The 21,655-nt window shown below is 31.4% G+C and overlaps 1 protein-coding gene across 2 annotated transcripts in view; it reads right to left on the bottom strand.

The window, feature by feature from the left end:
- Positions 1-3,901: 3,901 nt before the first annotated feature.
- Positions 3,902-21,655, bottom strand: part of LOC111003716 (protein amalgam) — a 94,878-nt gene continuing 77,124 nt past the window's right edge. Inside the window, exons 3-14 of one of the 2 annotated variants that reach the window (XM_045629500.1) lie at positions 12,216-12,320; positions 11,755-11,865; positions 11,119-11,227; positions 10,182-10,318; positions 9,543-9,658; positions 7,039-7,192; positions 6,590-6,680; positions 5,970-6,108; positions 5,494-5,649; positions 4,678-4,852; positions 4,485-4,517; positions 3,904-4,197 (exon numbers count right to left, since the gene is read on the bottom strand). In XM_045629500.1, coding sequence (XP_045485456.1) covers positions 4,118-4,197; positions 4,485-4,517; positions 4,678-4,852; positions 5,494-5,649; positions 5,970-6,108; positions 6,590-6,680; positions 7,039-7,192; positions 9,543-9,658; positions 10,182-10,318; positions 11,119-11,227; positions 11,755-11,865; positions 12,216-12,320 — 1,406 coding nt within the window. In that variant the 3' untranslated portion in view covers positions 3,904-4,117. Of the gene's footprint in view, positions 4,198-4,484; positions 4,518-4,677; positions 4,853-5,493; positions 5,650-5,969; positions 6,109-6,589; positions 6,681-7,038; positions 7,193-9,542; positions 9,659-10,181; positions 10,319-11,118; positions 11,228-11,754; positions 11,866-12,215; positions 12,321-21,655 lie in introns of both variants that reach the window. The other variant, XM_045629501.1, reaches the window with a different exon arrangement.

Raw genomic sequence — 21,655 nt, forward strand, 5'->3', positions numbered from 1 at the left:
AGTTATACCAAAAACAAAAGACGGCGGCCATTTACAACCTACATTCGCCTTTGGCTTCTTTTAGTCGGTTAAAACCCATACCACATAACATTGTAAGTCTAATATGTACATTAGAAAATACGCAAGCAATTTGTACATAATTAATAATCCGACAAAAAAGATAAGAATCGATTACGACTTTAATTAAAGGTAAATCAGTTTCAAATGTGCCAAGGTGATAAAAAACAAAACAGGACTGAAAAATGTTCGATGCGCTAAGTAAATTAATTAATCAGTTGTAAAATACCACCTAAACGGTCTCATTAATATTAATTATACGAGTTTAGTGAAACCAAATGTATTGTATATAACCGATTTGTTTCTTGCAATACCGCTTGATTGATGTTGATGTAATCGTTTCCATTACAGGGCCTAAACACGCAAATTTTTCATACAAATATTTTAAACAGGTTATCTTTATTCTCATAGATATTATTTATTGCCAAAAACAAGTTTTCCCGAGAATAAATTAATCCTATGGTAAGGTAAGCTAATGTAATTTTACAATATTTTACTGAATTATTTAGTAGATTTTTTTAATGTTTTCTAAGGCAGTTTCAGCTGCCATACACAAACCAATTCGGCTTGTGTCCTTCAAGAATAGAGCGTACCAATTCTTGACAGGCCGGCAACACAACGTGAACCTTCTGGCGATGTGGGTGTCCATGGGCGATGTATCACTTAACATTATGTGAGAGTCCTGCTCGTTTGCATCCTATTACATAAAAATTATTTATTTTTGAACGAATATTTTTCCGAAAGTAATAATTCTTTTGTTTTAGTGTGGGGTCCGACTAAGAGATCCTAATGTTAAAATGAAATATTAACATTTAATTAGTAGAAATATTGTTTTGACGTGACAACGTCTTATAATTCGATGGAGCACGCACGAAAAAATACGACTCATGCAGCGTTACCTCGCGGCGCGGCGTTACCTCTTATGCGTTCCATTTGAAGCTTGAAGTGCAAGCGTATTTGTGCGTACAAATAAATGTAACTTGATCAATTCAATTGAGATTTACATTTGCCTCCTTCTCTATATTGATTACTACTGTAAAATGCAACCATTCTATCAGTATTTTCTTATGACGTTACGTTCAACTATCGTCAGTAAACCGACTTTCCATATAAATATTGTAAATAATTAAAAGTAAATCTAGACGATATAGAGATTTTTGGGATAAAATAAAACAAGAAATTATGTGTAATTATTTACAAACATTAATCATTTATTAAGACAAAATATCACCTTCTATTTTAATATAGCGAAGGCACAATATAACTTGTACATCAATTATTTAATCAGGGCCGTTTTAATAGATCTCTAATATTACAAAGCACATGATGTTGTTTACATACGTTCGCAGACCAATAAAAAATCAGATAGGGGCCTGACAACCCCAGCATTTTGATTTTGTATAGCGAGATGTATCGAATTAATTCAATTGGATTATTATCACAATCGATCCTGAAAAAGATTTTTTTTAAAACAATCGTTTTAATTCCCGAAATTTTTACTATTTTGCTGCGAAGATTTGTTCGAAACTTTTAAAATAGTGCTGCAGTTTTATCTCCATTGCAGTACCTACATGTGTTAATATTCACATAATGACTATGGACATTTTTTGTCGGTCTGTGTTCAGAAACATAATTTGTGTACATTATAGATATTAAATTATACGGTAATAGTTCCTGTTTTGAAACTGGATTAGACTTTATTAACTATGTTTTACAAGCAATACTAAAAATTATACATAATTTATCTGGTGAATTTATTTAGAAACCAAATTAATAATGACAATAAAATATTTTAAAAATTGGGCCTTTTGCGAACAAGATGTATATTATTAAAGAGGCCATGTTTACACGTTAACCATTTTGTCGTTATATTTAAACAAAGTTTAATAATTTATTCGATAAATCGCATATATAACCTATATTTGTTTGAATAATCGGCTCTTTAATATATGTTTGCACAACAAAATTATTAAAGTTCAGAAATTAGTGACGATTTTAAATAATACCTATATTGTAGATACACTACGTCACTTCCCAAAAACTCGGGAAATAATACAAAAATATGGCCTTTCTATTGTACTGTGTATATTATGAATTTGAATAAAATGCATTACATTAAAAGCATAGACTAGTGATTTACATTATATCTAGTCGTTGAATTATAAAGAATTAGGTAGTTTATTAAAATTTAGCCAACGTGCCATTACTTAAAAAATAATACGTTAAATAAAAGTATATTAATTAAAATTACTGGTTTGTAAACTTTAGGCTAAACGTAATATAATAAAATCGCCATATATATCCGATGTTTTTGAAGTTATACTTCTTTTGGCGCGATGGAGAAAAATGATGAGAGTGAATTGTTACGATGCGCGCGCACACCTACACCTAAATTCAACATCGTGAAGTTAGGTCTAGGTAGCATGGAAGTCGATAAATATGTTCAAGTTGTATATTCTAGTATTTTTATATTTTGAACACGTGTTTCGTAACAGTACAATTAAACAGTGTGATTAAATAAATATTATTTTGGTGTTTTTAAATCAATTTTATATACGACGGTGATAGTATTTACTCATATTTATTTAAATAACATTTTTTTGATTAATTTTAATATTTATCGTTAATCACTACTGCATTTTAGTTATTTTTTTCCATACGCCAAAGAAGTATAACTTCTAATGTGTGTATATAAGTACACACACTCTTTTTATTAAATTAGAAGTTTCCTTAAAAATACAACGACTTCTCATTATTAACAGCGTATGGAAAGGTTTAGCACCTTTGGGAACTATAGTTTAGGCACACTTTAAGGCTAGAACTGGTAAATTCTCATTGTATTATGGCCTTATTACTCTATGGGCATTTTCTATTTCTATAACCTCTATGGTTTCATTACTCCACCATTACTTTAAACTATAGTGAATTTTGGGTACTTGTGCGTTTTATATTGGCACGCATTTTGCCCATAGAGTTGACATAATAAAACTGTCACTAAGAGCTATTAACATTAGCCACACGCAGAGTCAACTAATCTGTCTCTGAGTACGCTTTAAACATTAGTTACATAAGCAATCGGTTCTTGAACCGAATAAATATTTATAAGCGTTAATCAAAATAAACTATTTAAACTAGTCGCGATTAACTTAATTACACTTTGGTAATAATTACCTATGATTTTAATAACTATAATTAAAGTGAGACTGTTCATTGTAGGAACAACCGATTCTAAAATTTAACCGTCCGTCAGATACTTTAACGATCGGTTATTAAAACAATGGTTTATTAGAGCGATCGATAAAATTAAATATTTACAGAAAGTATGAGTAGAACTGCACCTGGAATTTACATAACTAATCACTTTTATAATTTTAATACGATTAAGTATCTTGGCTTAGATTAAAATTTCATTTGTACTTGTACAATTTTTTATACATTTATGGAATTTATGTGATGGATAAATTATGTGTTACATTCAAAAGCGAACTGAATTCTCACTTTATTAGCCAAGGAATATTCTCATTAGCATAGAATTATCTCTATAGCCTCATTGTAATGTTTTTGTACGTTTATACGTTTTTTACGTCTAAATAGACGCAGACTCTTGCAGAAATTTTAAGATATAAATCTTATGATTTTGTATCCTTTAAGATTTGTGCGCTTTTCTGTTCCTACGGAAATTTCTTTTAATGTACATTAAGTATAAATTGTTTTTGGAATTGTGCCAAATTTATCGCGTAAAACTTCAATTCTTCAATAATTCAAATACTCTAGTACGTAAGCTAAAGAATTTTCACAGCTTTTTTTAATTAAACAAATACATATTAGAAAAAATAACAGTAAATTCATATATGTTTATGTATGTGTACGTTACGTCAATCAAAACTGTTATTATTCCTTCCCGTCACGATCAACGAAAAATTGAAAATCTGTTTAATCACAGGTTAAACTAATTGCTTAATTATAGGCCTTTTAACGGCCGTTTTTATTCACCTTGACTAATGAAGTAAGAAAGCGAGTTAATAATTCTAATAATAAATAATTAAAACTATTAATGGATTTAGAGTCGCACCAACAAGTAGATGAGGGGGAAGAGAATTAACGAGGGTCTGATGGAATGGCCGCTTCCAGGTAGGTATACTGTAACAAATTAATACTTATCATAACAAGTTAAAATAATTTAACTCTAAATTACTTGCAAAAACAATGCTTTGAAAAACTAGATAAGCATCGTAATATTTTAATTCATTGTTTAAATAATTATTCTAAAAAAAAAAGATTTAATTTCGTTTTGAGCAGAGAGACAAACGTAACAAAAAACTATATGAAAAAAAAAACAAAATTTGGTTTGAAAGTAATATCTATATAATATATAATATACATTTTATTCCACTTGAAGTCAGATTGATAAAAAAAGCATCCCTTACCTGAAGCCGGTCTGATGTACTGCGCTTGCGCTTCTAAAAAACAAAACAAAAAATCAAAAACTAAAAAAAAAAACAATAAAAAGTGTGGGTTACTTAAAGAACGCAAAACAAATATCGTGATTATAAATCAAAATAAAAAAGCGGAATTTTGTGCATTAGTGCTTAGAGGATAGAGCACAAATTACCAACTCACCGATATCAACAATGGCGGGGTTGCTGTGTTCGCTCCAACTCTTGTTATTCTTCACTTTGAGTGTGGCCTCGTATTTGCCGGCGTCGATTTCAGCGTTCTCCAGAGAGTAGATCATCTCGTACTCGTGATGTCTCCGATCGGGAAGTGGTACACTGACAGTCCTCCATTCTCCTTCCTGCAAAATGTTTTTATTTAACGGTTATAACACAGAATATAGACAATGAAAGTGCGCTAAACACTTGCGCTATACATATTAAATGTACACGTCTCTGTACTTTTCAATGATTCAGAAACACATAGTACAAAACTATGACTCCCGTATGTCAGAATTTTTAGCGCTCTTTTATGAACCTTTCTCTAAGATTCTGAGGCGTGTTTTGATCCAACATTTTGTTTACTTGTATCCAAACCACTAAGTATTGATTGATGTCTCCATTAATTAATTGAATTTCGAATCTCTTACTTATTTCCAGGTGTAAAGTAATAAATAAATCGGCGCTTTTGGTATTTAAGAATAAATTATAATATTACATTATTATATACCCACACAATGTTTAGGGAAGTGTAGAGAAGAGAGCGAGACCAACGAGATGGACTGCTCAAGTCAAAGTCTATTCGTCCTCAAAATTATACACCGTTATAAAACAAGCGCAGGCGCAACCGAAATTGGTAGATAATAATATTCTCAATAATAAATAATAATATGTTCAATAAGTTACTAATGCGCGGTCGTCTGTCTGTGACAAGATTTGAAACTTTGCATAGCTACTTGTGAAGTAAATTTACTTCGAGACAAAAATATTAGTGAGTTCTTACCCCGTTCAAATCCCTCAGTTGTAGTTCAATTTCCTCCAACGGCTGGTGAGAGTGGATAGTCCAAGAAAGTCTTGGTCCGTCATTGCTGAAGCTTTCGACTACCGGACTCTGTACGAGGTCGATGGACCTGTTGTGCTTGCCGTTCTCATTTTCCGCCTGAAAGAGTTGGTACTTAGTTCGAAATTTTTCTATACTTTTTCTTTGCTTTTTTTATACTTTTTCCTCGCTTTAGTCGGATAGAGTGAGTTACTACTTACTAGTTACTTACTTTAACTAAGGATTAAGTAATTGCTGAAGGAATGTTATATGAGTATTTTATGATTAAAATGACAGTCATATAATATCAGATTTTTAGTTATTAATGCAAAACTGCTTTGAGTACCAGTAATTATTTCTAAAACGGTTACGGTAGCACCAATATATAACGATATACTTTAAAATTCAAAACTACGGAAAATCTCTTAGGATCCACTTACTTCACAAGTAAAAGTACCGAAGTCTTGATCAGATGTCGGAACGACGGTCAAGTTGGAGTGCTGGGCTTCAGTGCTGATGATGTACTGGCTTGAGGAGTCACTGACTGGTCTGCCGTCTTTGTACCAGCGGATGTGAGAACTGTAATGTGTAAGAACATCGTTGCTATAGTTATGGAAAAAGGCGCTTTTGTTTTATACAAATAATAATTTAAATTAAATGTTAATGAAAATTATGACTGTTATTACAGTATGAAAAAACAAATTGTTAGATGAAGGTTTTAAATTTAATATATAATCTATATACATTAAGTTTATAATTAGAACCTAAATTAAATCCTCTGTTCCACTTGTTTATAATAAAATTAATAAAGTTTATATAAGAGATCCTAACTAACTAAAATAAAAGGTTCTAACGCCGGTATTTAAATAATTACGGATATGTTGCCGGCCTTTAAGTTATACTGTGCTGTAACAGACTCTTTTAAATTCAAAAAAAAAGGAAATGTCTCTAATGGCAGCTCCACAAAGAGGTGGTTCGCTGCAGAAAGTGCCTTAGCAGGCGTCGAGATGATAACAATGGAATTAATATTTAATATAATTTATAGTAAAATACTACTTACGCCAGTTCATCATGGATGGAGCACTGCAACACAGCTTCAACATTGATGTCAGAGTTAATGACAGTTCTGTGTACATGGACTCTAGGTTTGCCTGAAACAAATTAATTGGTATAAAAACATATACTCAGAGACATTCATATAATATACATACAACAAGTGAGTTTTGTGTACTCATTGTGTGTATGCGCATGTATATTTTTTTAATGTTTTTTTATGTAGGATAATTGGTGTGGGTATTATTTTGGCGTTCAATCGAATAAGTAGTAACTGTTAAGGTAGAATAATAATATGTAGTGGAAATAAATGTATTTGAGAGTGTAGCTAAAAGTTGTTATGATCATGCAGTGTGTTTTTTGAGACATCATCGTCATTGCATACGGGACGAACGACGAACTGTCGAGAGATTTTATATAAAACTCAGTAGATATCTTAATAATTGTTATACTCACGTAAAACATTGACGGTGAGCTCGGCCTGCGCGTGAGCAAGATTGTTAAACACATAGCAGTAATATTTCCCTGAGCTTTCATGTTTCACATCTCGTAGGAGTACACTGTTTGCCGTGAACTCTCCGTCTTTTTCCGATAAACGTTGGTTTTGGTTCTGAAATATAAAAATAAATTTTATCATTGAAACGATAGAAATATTATGTGTGTATGACGTATTTATATAAACGGGCAGGAGGCTCATCTGGATACATCCAGAAGCAAGCTCGAAAGTGCCTTGGCAGCTTTAAAAATTAATACGCTCTTTTGGATGGACCATAAGTCAAATTTTAAATATTAAAATATCTCCGTACAACTAGAAATCTGATTATAAAAAGCTATTTCTAAGGTAAAAACAGCTTATCTTTTTATTACATCATAAACATTTTATAGAAAGATGATTGACAATAAAATAATAAACACTAAATAGATAAAAAATAAATCAGTCGCGCTCAAACTCCTTAGGTCTTGGCCTCAGATTTCTGAACCTGTTTCATAATGATTTTTATATCTATTAGGCAAGTAGGTGATCAGCCTCCAGTGCCTGACACACGTCGACTTTTTGGGTCTAAGACATGTCGGTTTCCTCACGATGTTTTCCTTCATCGTTCGAGAAAATGTTAAATGAAAGAAACTGCATTGGTGCACAGCTGGGGATTGAACCTACGACCTCAAGTACGAGAGTCGCACGCTGAAACGTCCAACACTGCTCTAAATAGATAATAGAATATAGATAAATAAAAAATACATTGACTATTTCTTATGAATAGTATTGATTAAAAGTTTCATTGATACGTAATGTTCATATAAATCAATCAGACAGGCGTTATCTATCCTTGTCAATTTGTTACGTACTACGATTCAATTGAATCGCGTATACTTTGTATTTATAAACAAGTGCTTAATACAATTTAATATGAAATGGATTTCAGGTTATTAATCATAAATATCGATAAATTGGTTATAAATAATGTTTACATAGAATTGTTGATTGACTGTGTTACTATTTAGCATTCCATGTAAATAATTTTTTCTCTGATTATTTTATTCTTATCCTATAAGTTGGGTTGCGTCGAAGTTATTAGTTATGAGATAATCGCTAGTCAACAGGAATAAATCTTTCTTACAAACGTGTTTCAGAATCTGAAACCAACTGTTAACAATTAAATATTCTAAAAACTTATATTCTATCTCTATTCATATTTAAATGTTATTTCGGTATAAATTGCTTCAGGTAGTAATAACTAGTCACCCATAATAATTTAATGAATCCATATATTCTAAATGGCTTTATAATAATGTAATTTTTTTGTAGTTTTACTATGAAACTTGGATATTAATATGTCTAATGACAGATTTTGCGTTTCCCAACCGCAAACATCAAGCATTTTCAATGAGAAAAAAAAACGACTTCTCCGCATGTCTTGACACTGTATTTTTTACTATTAACATCAATTTATGAAAGCAACCTACATATGAGTTATTATTCGCATCGATTCGCGTACCAAATGTATTTGTGGCTTAACATTGCATCACAATGAGCGTGGGCGGTTATCTTGCGTTCAAGACGTTACTCATTCATTATTGAATCCGCAATTTACATTAACATTACATATACTATATAAGTATCGAAGATTATCTGTGGCTTTCAAAGCCTTTTAAAGAAAATAATTTTTGCCAAGTAAACGAAGTCATAATAATATATGTCATCTTTATTCTACTTACAAGTAGGTATTGCAGGAAATTCGCGAGCAAACGAATTGAAGAAATTAGCGGAGACAAAGTTAAAAGTGCTTTGTCATTATACATTTTAAATAACTTAATGTCATAATCTAATTTATTGTACCATGATCTTACTATTAATGTTTCTATCAATGTTTTGTTTTGCTTTTGGACTAACATAAAAACAAAGACTGCTCTAACACTAACTGAAAATGAGCGTTGCTGAACTAATAAAATATATCGATTTTTAAAGATACATATTAGTTTAGATAGTTATTTATTATTATTAATTTAAATAATTTCTCAATACGAAGGAACCGTTGAATGAAAGTTAAATCATTCATATTTGCGTCAACAGTAGGTACGATAAAATCTAGTAATGTATTTTCGTCTCAGCTTCCGCATTCAACATGTCATATCAAAGATGTTAGTGTCAATGTCTGTTTGCTTGTATTGTACACAAGTATAGCCGGTTCCAATATACGATGTTTGTACCATTTAAGAAAACTACATATATACAAGAGATTATTTCGGTTACAATTTCTTTTTTTTATACAGAAAGAATAAATATAATTTGTTTATAAAAAAAAGTTGTTTTGTTTGTAAAAAAATAAGAAAATAACTCCTGCATTATGGAACGAAAAGTTTTCCTAAAAAAGTTTATTATATTATTTTAGTTAGTTAGGTGAGGCATATAACTATCATATTATGCTATAGACCTAATCAAATAATAGAAATAGACTTACCCCATCAATACCACCCCAAGACCAGAGGATCTGTGGAGGAGGAGACCCGGAGACCTCACAAGTGAGGAGGAGGTCCTTCCCTTCTCTTACGACGCCGTTGTCTGATGCGTAAAAGCCTGGAGTTGGACAATTTGAAATAAGAAAACGGTCAGATGTCAAAGCACGAATTATTAAAAAAAAATCGTCTTTGATGGGTTTCGAGGACTCTGACTGAATGGCCTGATGATGAATGAATCAATGGGTATAGTTCAATTTGATATATAAATAAATTTCTAAAATATACCTTTATATACATTTGCTTTGTACAATGTTTGGAAAACGGTAAAAAAATCATTTTGGATTTTAAGAAAATGGTTTTTAAACTGGCTTTTTTTTAGAAGAGAGGGCAAACGGGCAGGAAGCATGATGTTAAGTGATAGATAGATAACTCTCTCTCTTAAAAGTGACATTTTCTTTTATCTTGTCTGAGTTGATTTGGTTCAAATATGGTGGTGGAAATGGGTCCACATGGTGGTAGTGTGCAAAAAGTGCCTTAAACAACGCTCAACATGGAACGACGGATGTCCAGGTGATATGGTGGAATTTCGTTTTCTGCCTCGACGTTCGATGATTAATACTGAATATTTGTGTTCGGCTTACGAATAATTTTGGCTGACTCCAGAATAGCAATGTGGTGTTGAATAGAGGGTGGATTCGCCTGAAGTATCTCACACTTGTAGAAACCGCTGTCCTCAAATTGTATGTCTTTTATGAGGAGGTCAGTGGAGTTCGCCGCACTGTAAAAAAAAAATTATTTAAACATAATATGCTTAGAAAAGATCGTTTATTACTGATAAGATCCATTACAATATTTTAAATTGTGCTTTATTTAGTGTTTTCTTATTGTGTATAGCCAGCCTTCGTATTAGTTCACGTACACAACCTAAACAAGTATTTCAATGTAATGTAACACTGGCTCGTACTGCGAAGGAAAATATCGTGAGTGAAATGGCCTTTCAAAAGAAATCACTTTTTTTAAATAAAATGAATGAAACAGGTTATCTGTGTTATAAATCAAAGAGAAACATCGCAATATAAAAAATTATACGTAAAATTGACAGCCTCCTCTTTCGGTGCTTTTCAAGATTATATAAATAGTTTAAATAAGAAATAAGATGAAAATGGAATTCGTAAATTTTCTGTCACCATACCTTATTTCCTTTTCTTTAAAATACATACAAAAAGCAGTTCTTTTATAGTTTCATTTCGCTTATAAGTTTAACTCGAAGGCCCTGAGCATTTTCCGAGCGAAACGATATAGTATATAATTGTTTCAAGTTGAAAGCACTACCTTTACGATCAGACACAACACCGTCAGAAGCTTCATCTATAGTGTACCTCGTAAGCTTCACAAATAATAAAACAACGTTTTTATCCTCAAGTGATTACAAATAAATATTAATTTCTTATGTATTCTGTCTGCAACTTGTTTTGTGGGTTACAAAACTAATTATTTACTATTAATTATTATTATTTTTATTATTTTATATATTCTTAATAATTATTATTAATTAGCTTAAATTTTGTTTATACTCACATAAAGAATCTCTTTTGTCCTGAGATAGTCTCTAAATCCTGTTCTGTGGGTTTCATAGTCCCGATGAAGAATTTTGCATTATTCCTTGTCCATTGAACAACAACACCATCTGAAATGATAAAATTATCCATTTTAGAAACGAAAATAATATATAAATATAAAAAAAGTTAGTTGTAAATTTAAAATATATACGAATATTATTAAGATGCATTTTTGAATGCTTGTAACCAATAAAGTCAACGCAGACCGATTTCAAAATTTGATTGAGTACATATTATATTTCCTTAATATTTAAAAACATAAATGTCCAAGATAGGCCGCTAGTGATAAGTAGAAAGGCTGAATCGTGGTCAATTAAAGTTTATATTTCAATAATTATTAATGTTTTGTAGGTACAAAAACTGACAACCTTTCCTATGTATAACTCGACACTATAAATTCTAACAATTCAAATTATGAATTCTATCCGCTCGCCGGAACTTCTTTTTTGGCGCCACCGGAAACGTCAACAGTGAGATATCGATTATTGCGTTATCATTACGATTGAATTATTAAATTATAATACAGAAAAATATATTTATCACAAGAGATTGGAATAGAAATAAATTTTGTTGAACTTTTATGTGTTAGACTTACTGGCTGGTTCAACTTTGCATTCCAATCTGACAGTTTTTCCAATGATAACACTGTAGTTAGTCGCTTGAGTGACAATCACTGCATCTTCCACGTCTTCATCGGCGTCGTTTCCTGTAAGCGAACACAAATACACATTAATAGATAAATTATGGATCTAATACTACTAAAATTGCCTTTTACAAAAATAGTTTTGAAGATAAAGGCTTTTTATAAAAAAACAAAAGCAGTTTAATCGCACTATTTTACTTAAGGTATTATTTCGGGTATTTCTGTCAGATTGTGCTTACGCTGTGATGAAAAGATATGTTATTTAAGAAAAGTGCAATACCCGCGAATACTATACATATTTGTCCATATATACATATTATTTTATATGGAACTTATAATTACTTCTTTAGTTTGTAACGCAAAAGAACACATAGGTCAAGTCGATAAACACATATTAAGGTTGAAATTAGTACCTCCATCAGCGTCATTTTGCGCTTCATCATCGCTCGCTTCATCAGCCAGTACATCATCATAGTTGATGTCTTCCACCTCACGGCTGTACATGGAGTGGCGCGCTTCTGTAACAAAAAAGAAAACATTTTTTTTATTATTAATTTATGTCTTCGTCGTAGGTCCATTGACCAGGTCCTAGACAACACCCCATAGTCCAAAATAACCGCAGACAAACACATATCTCCCAGATTCAAGTAGTATCTTAATAAGTAAATATTAAGATACTAGTTGCCATGGTTACCATTCCTTTTTATGGAAATACAATTTTTAACCGTGATTAATTGTCACTACTACAGATTTACACAAGGGCTTTTGGGAATTACAATGATAAAGAAATTGCATACTTATTAAACCTACTAAATTTCTCTTTATACAATTAAAATTCATCATTATTAACTGTCATTGTTCACATGTTTACTAAGCAACCGTTTGACTCAATGATAATTTACATAAAACATTATCTCCGTAAATAGTAGTCGTATAATGGATAGCTTGCTTTGGACAAATACCGATGTTTGGTGCAAGTGAGATAAATAAATATAAAAACTTTTTACGTTTAAGCTTAAGCAAATATTGCGTATTATAAATAAGGCATATATAAATGTCTATATTGTTTATCTTCTAAGTGTTATACTTAGTAATTAAAATTAATTAATTAAAGTTAATTCCACTATACTCCACGTCCAGTCTCGTCCGATCTAAACACTTGATTCCAAAACTGACAAAATAAAAAAATACTTTGCGACGTTAATAATTTATTATATTATTTAAATTTAATCCATCCGTTCAAGTTCATATAATCCAAATCTTTTACATAAGGGGTATGTACACGGAACCGTATACAATCATCAACAATTACTATCACAATTACCTAATTGTAATAATAATTGTTGATGTAAAAAAAGGACACGCTTAACGCTGAAACCGTGTCGTATGACTGGGGACTTAAATTTTTAACGGACGTTGTGATTACATATAGAAAAATCAAAATATCAGTGAATCTGACATAATCGCTATGACTTGTGAATTAAACCGCACGGAAAGCTATATAGTGATAGACTTTAAGTCGCTACTCTATTGAATGTAAGCTTTCCTTTTACGGACGTTAACTAGACAGACATACAACCTTTGACTTACCCGTAGAGAAACTTTGAACAACCAACACTTTATTTATTAATTAAAATTCAAACAGTTGTGTCTTTGTTATTTATTTAATACTACGAGGACTGAGGTAATATTAAATATAAATTCAAGTTCAACTTCGTTTTCATGTTCATACGTATGTACTTGAATTACTTCGCAAAAGATATACAAAAGACTAAAAAACACAAGTAAAATAAACAGAAATTTATTTTTATTTAGTACCACTACAAGAAATAATTTCATGTGAATAAATGTTAGTTAACAAGTTGACTGGCAGTTTATTCAATTATATATATATACTAGCGGATCCGACCGACGTTGTCCTGTCTACACGTCTTTAATTTCAAAATTTCAATTTTTAATAAGCCATTTTGATGAAAATTATTATTCAAATGTTATGACAATATCTAACGATCCAGCACATGGTCACACACGATATAACACAATGATAACAAAACTTTTTTTTAATTTCGGGACAGACTAAAATTAAAATTCGAATATTATTTAAAATTTGACACTGCGATGGTAAATTTAATTACATGTCGGATCCAATGTAAAACATTCCAAAATCAACAACAACTAATAAATTGAAAATTAATTAAAAAAACATTGTCCAGCAGACAAAATTGTGAATCTAAACCATTCCCAGATCCCCTTGAACACACACAAAAAATTTCGTCTAAATCGGTCCAGTCGTTTAGGAGGAGTTCAGTCACATACACACGCACACAAGAAATATATATATTAAGATAAATTTATTCTAACCTAACCGAATAACTATTATTATATGTAAGGAACAAACAATGAACTAAAGGATTCAATTAACGTCTTATACACGATTATTAGTAAATTTTTTCAAAGCATAAAAATCTACAATACACGCCCATCCGTGGTATCACCCACAGTTTATTAGTCTATCTTTGTAACGAAAGCTCAGCTCTAACTAACAAGGTAGTAATAGATGTGGGAAACAGAGATGTTTGCTTACATTATTACCACTTTTAAATCTTAAGTAGCTGACCGAAAAAGGGTTAATTTTTTTTATAGAACAGGGGGTAATCGAGTAGGAGGCTCACCCGATGTTAAGTGATACCGCCAATGGACACTCTCAATGCCAGAGGGCTCGCGATTGCGTTTCCGGCCTTAATATTACTTTAAAGTTTTTTAGGCTTTATACACTAGTTAATACAGAAAGCTGTGTAAAGTTTTGAAAGCTTTTTGTCGAACAACAATTAAAGTGTATTAGTGATTTTATAAGCGACGTCTGTCGTCATTTTGTCTGTATGTATATTTATGAGTGAATGCTCTACTCTCTAGTGTGAATACTAATTAGATGATATTATGGGGAACGAGGAAAGACTGCGTGTCGGTTTGTTGAACGTGTTTGGAATTGGTATGTAATGGCTGAGCCGTACTGATGCTATACGAACAAATCATAGCATTACGCAATTTAACTATCACCTTAATAAAAAACCTAAACCTATATAAAATTATTATAACTGATGATATTAAAATTTATGTTTTTTTTTATTTTAGTTATTATTTATTTTGTGGTTGCTTGTTTATTTTTTTCATTTCTAGTTCGCTTATGGTTAAATATAATTGATAAGTATGTGATGTCATATTATGTATACAACTTAAGTATAAGTAAATAAAAAAAAATATCGTTACAAACGGTTCAATTTACTGAATTAATCTATTCACCGATAAATACTAAGCAAATATACATAAATAACAGATAAAACAATTATAATGACTTGTTAGTCATTATAATTGATCACACATAAATAATATTTATTAGAAAAATATCTCTATTATGACTCAGTTTTCTGAGGTGTTTTAAAGAACATTTATTACTGCTAAAGGTTCAATTTACAACACAATTATTTTGTAATGATCATTATTTAAAGGCAGTTAGATGTTATCTGCTATATTTGTTATATATTGTTTTTTTTATAACAGAGGGCCAAAAGTTCCTAATGTCAGTACTGCCGTCCATATTCACATTACCAGATGGAGAGTGTGTAGCCATCTTTGAAATATCTTGTTGGTATAAGAACCAGTATTTTGTCCAGTTTATTTTAAATTACTATTAAAAGGAGATGTTTTCTATAGTTTTGATATATTTTTTGATCGCTTTTACTGGAAACAAGTGTAAGTCTTAACTGATGTCTCTTCAAAGGATTTCGGTGTCGGCTTAGCACTAACCGTGTTTATTAATAAGGAATACATTCCTATCATACATAGATCATGAATGTGTTATTTCATACTTTTAGCGAAGCGTTTTTTGTATGACAGTTTTATTTTATTTTTCTATACATTTATTAAAAAAATAATAATTTTAGTGTGTTATGGTCACGCAAATTTTATATTCATGAATAGGAATTGTAATGTTTACTACATTATAAGTTTTTTTTATATATAACCTGAATATATCTAACCTAACTTCAAGCAAATATATGTCTTAAGGCGCTAATTAAAGATTACGTAAGTGTCTGGTGGTTTCCTCGCTCAAGGAATAAATATCGCAATACGAGGAAACCCTGCCGGCATAAAAGGTTCACTGCCACAGGGATAGCAGATAGACAGATAGTCCGTTCTACATGCTTCGTTGCAGACCACGACGCTCAGACATGAGCTGCCGATTAAAGAGAGAGACTATTAGGTTAATAATAGTATAAATACTCTTGACGAATTTACTGTCATTTGTAATATTTATTGATAGAAGCATGTGTGAGTAAAATTAAATTATTTGCAGCGCAAATGCGTCAAAACATAACAAGCAATTACGAATGGTCATTACGTAGTAGGAAGTGGCGACCGAATACAGGGCAAATCTATTAACTATAATTAAACAAACGTCTCTATCCTTATATTGGTACTAGGTCACTTAGGATTAACCCTCAACTTTTAGTTTAATAAAAATATTGCAGACAACTGAAACTATACGAAACCATTTTGTTGTCTCTGCTAATACTAGAAATCATATGGGTTATATGATTTCTTCAAATGGGGTTTGAAGTACACACATTCGTTTCGTTAATAATTCTCTATATACTGTGGAAGCGTCGTTTTTTTTCGTCCATAGATAAATCACGATGTTTACCTTCAGCACACGATCAAATTTTATTTGTATTACAGAAATTTTTGTGCGCAACCGTAATGCGGGTAATGAATTCACAAGTTTAGGCAAGACAATCTGTTGCTTACTATTTTTCTATACATTCCAGAGAGAGGGGAACATTTTTTTTCCAAATTCAAAATCATAAATAATCATTGATTCTTTACACACGTTACACACACAAGCATAGGAAATGTCAAAAGGTTGGTTACAATAGGGGTCAAAAATGCTGGGCGTGTTGGAATGCGGGAAAGGGTTATTTTTCTGGAAAGAATATGGCGTGGTCAAACAATGATTTATTATATAAGCTGATTGAATTTCTGAGCTTTTGACTGATTTATTTCTGACCTTCACGATATACGTACAAAAAGCATTGTAACAGGTGTCTTATTTCCTAACATTAATGTAGTTTCTAACAAGAACATGCGTTCTTGACCCGAATGAGTATTACTTAAATCTGTATGTTTGTTTAACCCACGCCTTTACTATGAAATATAGTCCCCGGCGCGGTAGTTGGCAAGGTTTTGGCGTAGTGGGGGCAAGTTCGCGCATCGTACACTTAGTGGAACAAAAACTGTTCACTTTTATTGATTGTCATTATGGTTATTGCCATCATTTATTTTAAATCTTGTATATAAACAAAGCAGAGGAATTCGTGACATTTATTAAGTGTTATAAATAAAACATAATATGCATTTTTTAATTAAGTAAAAAAAATATTATTATTAAAAATTATTTTAATAATATATAATTAGTATTTTAATTAAATTTTTCTGGCATGTCTGCGTAAAACGGTATTTGGTCCTGGCATTGTAATAAACGTTACAAAAACTAAATTTAAAACAACAACAATTAACAAAACCAAAACAAAATTAAAACTTAATTTAAAACTGAACTCGTACCAAAAAGTCAACAAAACAAATGGTACAACTTTCGTGCCGGCAAGTGTAATCGAAATGTAAACGCGGTGCGGGAGGCAAGGGTCGACTAACGCACCAATAGCGCGCTGTGATCGGCGCTACGTCATACCCCGCGTCCCGCTTGACTACCAAAGAGACCTAAAAAACGACTTCTGCGCATCTAACGACTCTTGCCAAGTTCGGTGCCGAAAATTATACCTTTACTTCAAACATTTTCGTTAAGCTTAAACCTTTACTTTAGAGTTGACGTATGTGAAAATTCTCTAAAATGTCACCTTTTAAATCGAATGTCAACCTAGGAGTTCAGTCACCTGCGAATTCTTCGCAAAACAGAATAATTACTACTTATCCAGATTTTGATATATTCGTAGTGGGTTGATAAAGGAAAACGTTGTTACCCCAAAACGTTGGTAAACACAAACAATTATTTTATTTATTTTAAATATACATTTTTTATATATTTATATATATTTTTCTATATATTTGGTGCTAATATAAACTAAATCCAGAATTGAATTTTTAAAAACGGAATGAAGAACGAATGTTATTATAACAAACGATAATTAAGCATCGGTATCTATGACATCAAATTACGTGATAAAGTGCTGCCATCTCATAAATTCCACTCTGCCCATAAATGTTCATTATAATGAATAGGTCGGCATAATTTTATAACACCCCTGACCTCGTTTGAGCTAGAAATAGGTCACATTTCCATTTACCTAAAATGGTTTAATAATCGTGTTTAGTATAGCGAGTATTACTTTTTTTTATTACCGGTAACATAAAAGTTGCAAGCATTAAAATAAATTGCACTTAAAGTAGTTGTCATAAATTATAAATAATACAAAGTCTGTCTTTTTGGTTATTACATGAGGCAATTATTAAACCCCTCATTTAAAAGAGAAAAAAATAACTTTTAATCAAAGTACACATTCTCTTTCCTCTCTTTCTGTCAAAGTTGTTTCCGCTATTATGAAAAATGACAGGTTCCGCTAACATAGAATGAGACTACTTTATTTAAATCGCTGCAATAACATTTTTAAAAGCGGATTCTAGATGCATATAAAGTTTGTAATCAAAGCTAGCTATCTAAGAAAATGGAGATGTTGTAAATGTTTTTGTACATAAAAGGACCAACCTACTAAATCTGTTCCACTGGAATCATTCTTAAAATAGTATCCCCATCTCTGTTTGTCGTTATTTTAAGTTAAAAGAATTGCAAATATGAACCTTATTTCTATTACAAACAGTTGATTTTCAAGCAACGCATCAAATGAACACAAAACGAAAAAGTAAAACCCCTATACACGCTAATTCCTTTCAGAAGAGTATAATATGACACCAGTCCACTTTAAGCTTTATACACTAAGACATAGGCTACAAATTCAAAATTTAAAATATCCTTCTAAAACAGGATCTCTTCGAAACGTCTGCTCTCCTGGTACATTTTGCCCTTTACAGGTGACGTCATTGTTGCAAGTAAAAGGAAGCTCAATAAAGAAAGAAGTCCTATGGAGGATGTGCGTATAAAATTCCTAAAGCATACATGCATAACTTTCGGCTTTCAAACGATATACAAATTATCAGTTTTTTTAATTAAGATTATATTATGTTGGAAATTTTGGCCACTAAGGCTACGTGCAACACTCATCCCTCAAATTGCGCCTACGGTGAAGACAAACATCGTGAGAAAACCGGAACATCTCAAACCAAAAAATATTTGTCGGGGAGGCTGATTATTATCTATTTGTCAACGAAATATCGACGATGTAAACTGAGAAGACCCATTGGTTTTGGCGCAATTGTCATATTTATTTATTATGTTAAAAGTACATAATAAAATAAATACCGCGATACTTCTCTTCTTCTTCTCAGTACTACAACTATTGTATAAAATAGAAGTAAATATTAACTACAAACAAATGCCTACTAGTTACTACGAGGCTATGTATGTTAAGTAAGTAATTATTAACTTCAGCGTTTTCGATCTAAACATGATAGTGATAGCCATCGAACTAGTAATAAAATATTTGTCTTAAATCTCTTTTAAGTAACAGATGGCTATTTTATAGCCCTCCTTGTTAGGTGATGATAATTATAGACTTTTATTACTCACCTTCATTCCTTTAACAAATTTATGTGCTTTTTATTGTCAATCAAATAATTGCGGGAACTATAAATACATTTTTGTCCGGTTTTATAGTCATTATATATAGGTTAATTACGAACGAAAAGTAATCACGAACGAGGTTTCTTTGTTGTATATGAGGTGCATATATCTATCTATAAATCTAGTTAAAAAAATACTAAAAAATGAGAAACTTCTGACAGATTTTAAGACCAGATTGAGCTTATTTTTCCTTTAATGAAACTACGGATTTAAAAACGTGTATAGATATAAGTTTGTTGCATTCCAGGAAATTAATGTACACTGGACATGACAATCTTTGAAATTGAATGCAACGACGAGTGTATCAGAAAGCAAGAAGCACACATGTATAAAAAATCATAGAGACGCAATCACTTTAAATAAAAAAAATCTCAGCTTAAAGTTCCTGTCATCTGCAACACTGATTTTTTTTTATAGAACAGGGGGCAAACGGGCAAAATGTTAAGTGCTACCGCCGCCCATGGACACTTTCAATGCCAGAGGGCTCGCGTTGCCGGCCTTATTTAGTGGGCCCCATAAAATTTTGCACATTAACCAAACAAAAATATGTATTAACAATTTAAAAAAAATCAGACACATGTACAAGTACAGTATGTGACAATACATAAAACCCATGACCAACCAATTAAATTCCCGACCCATGTGACTGACATTCCAAAAGACAACTTTTGCACTTTATCTTGAAAGATACCTAATACTTTGGGTGCGCGCATTGGCGTGGCAGGCACAAGTATTAGCGTAACAGTTGTTAATAGAATTCAACAAGTGTTACCATCGTAAAACTAAACCCCGTAATAAAAAAGCTGTAAAGGAAAGGATGAATAATCCATTACCATTATTGTTTCATAGACTATACAAGGTCACCCCACTGTGCCATGACGTCAACCACATAGTGTTGCTCCTACCCTGTTACGTAATCGTCTAGACTTTCCCTGGCCTAAATTAGATCAGTGTGTCACCTCTACTTGTGTAAATATTATTAAATAATTCCATAAATTATCCTAAAATAAAATCTCACAAATCTACTAGTACCATAATTGTTCAATGTACTCTTATATTAAAATTATAAATAATATGGACAATTATCTGGTATACAATATATGAGATCACATTATTTATTCCAACAGTTAAAAGAATATGTAGTTACACTATGATTTTATTGTTTAATATAATCATTATAAAAATATAAAACTGGTGGCCCTATAACCGTTGATCCAAACTATTAGATGATCACACACTGATGTCTTGGGCTTCTGATGTCATGCGACCGAGGTAAATGCGTACATAGAAGTAAAGTCTGGTCACAGCCAGGTTAGAATCCACAACCCCAGGAGAATCTCACGATATAGCTGAAGCCAACACTGCCTATAAAAATTAAAACGTATAAGTTGTACCGTTTAGTTTTATCAGCCGACATTAAAAACCTCTTCACCTCGGTAATAAAAGTAGGTTAAGTGCCATTTTTTTTGCAAAATAAGGTTTTTGTCGGAAAAGCCTTCTAAATTAATCACGGTCTACTTAAATATTTAAGTGCATTAAATTCATTTAAGCCCCCTTACGAGTTTTATTTTATAGAAAAGTATTTTCTGTTTGCTATTTATTTATGTATGAGTTCATTTTTCGCTATCGAAAAGTCCTAGTAAATTTCGAACAAACTTTAAGATAAGCCTATTTATTCAGGGATAATGTAGGAATTAAATGGCGAATAATAATATAAAACGTGATAGTCGGTCAAGTAGCTTTCGTGTTAATTCGATAAAAAAATCAAATCTTTTTATAATATTATTTGTATAAAATTAATCTATACATTTAATAGTCTCAAGTAGTAACGAATAATTATAAAATATGTAGTTTGGTACCTTAGCTTTGATTAAAGTACGTACTGCTTCATTTATAACATCATTGTCACAATGAAAATAGAACGAGATGAAAAAGTACTTTAGTCAAAAGATGAGTTATGATAATTTGTAATTAATAATAGTATATATAGTAAGAACTTGTATAACCTTGTAGTAGGTACGTTTTGTACGTGTTTTACTGTAA

This window comes from Pieris rapae, chromosome 9, assembly GCF_905147795.1.
Source record: "Pieris rapae chromosome 9, ilPieRapa1.1, whole genome shotgun sequence".
Classification (NCBI taxonomy): Eukaryota; Metazoa; Arthropoda; class Insecta; order Lepidoptera; family Pieridae; genus Pieris; species Pieris rapae.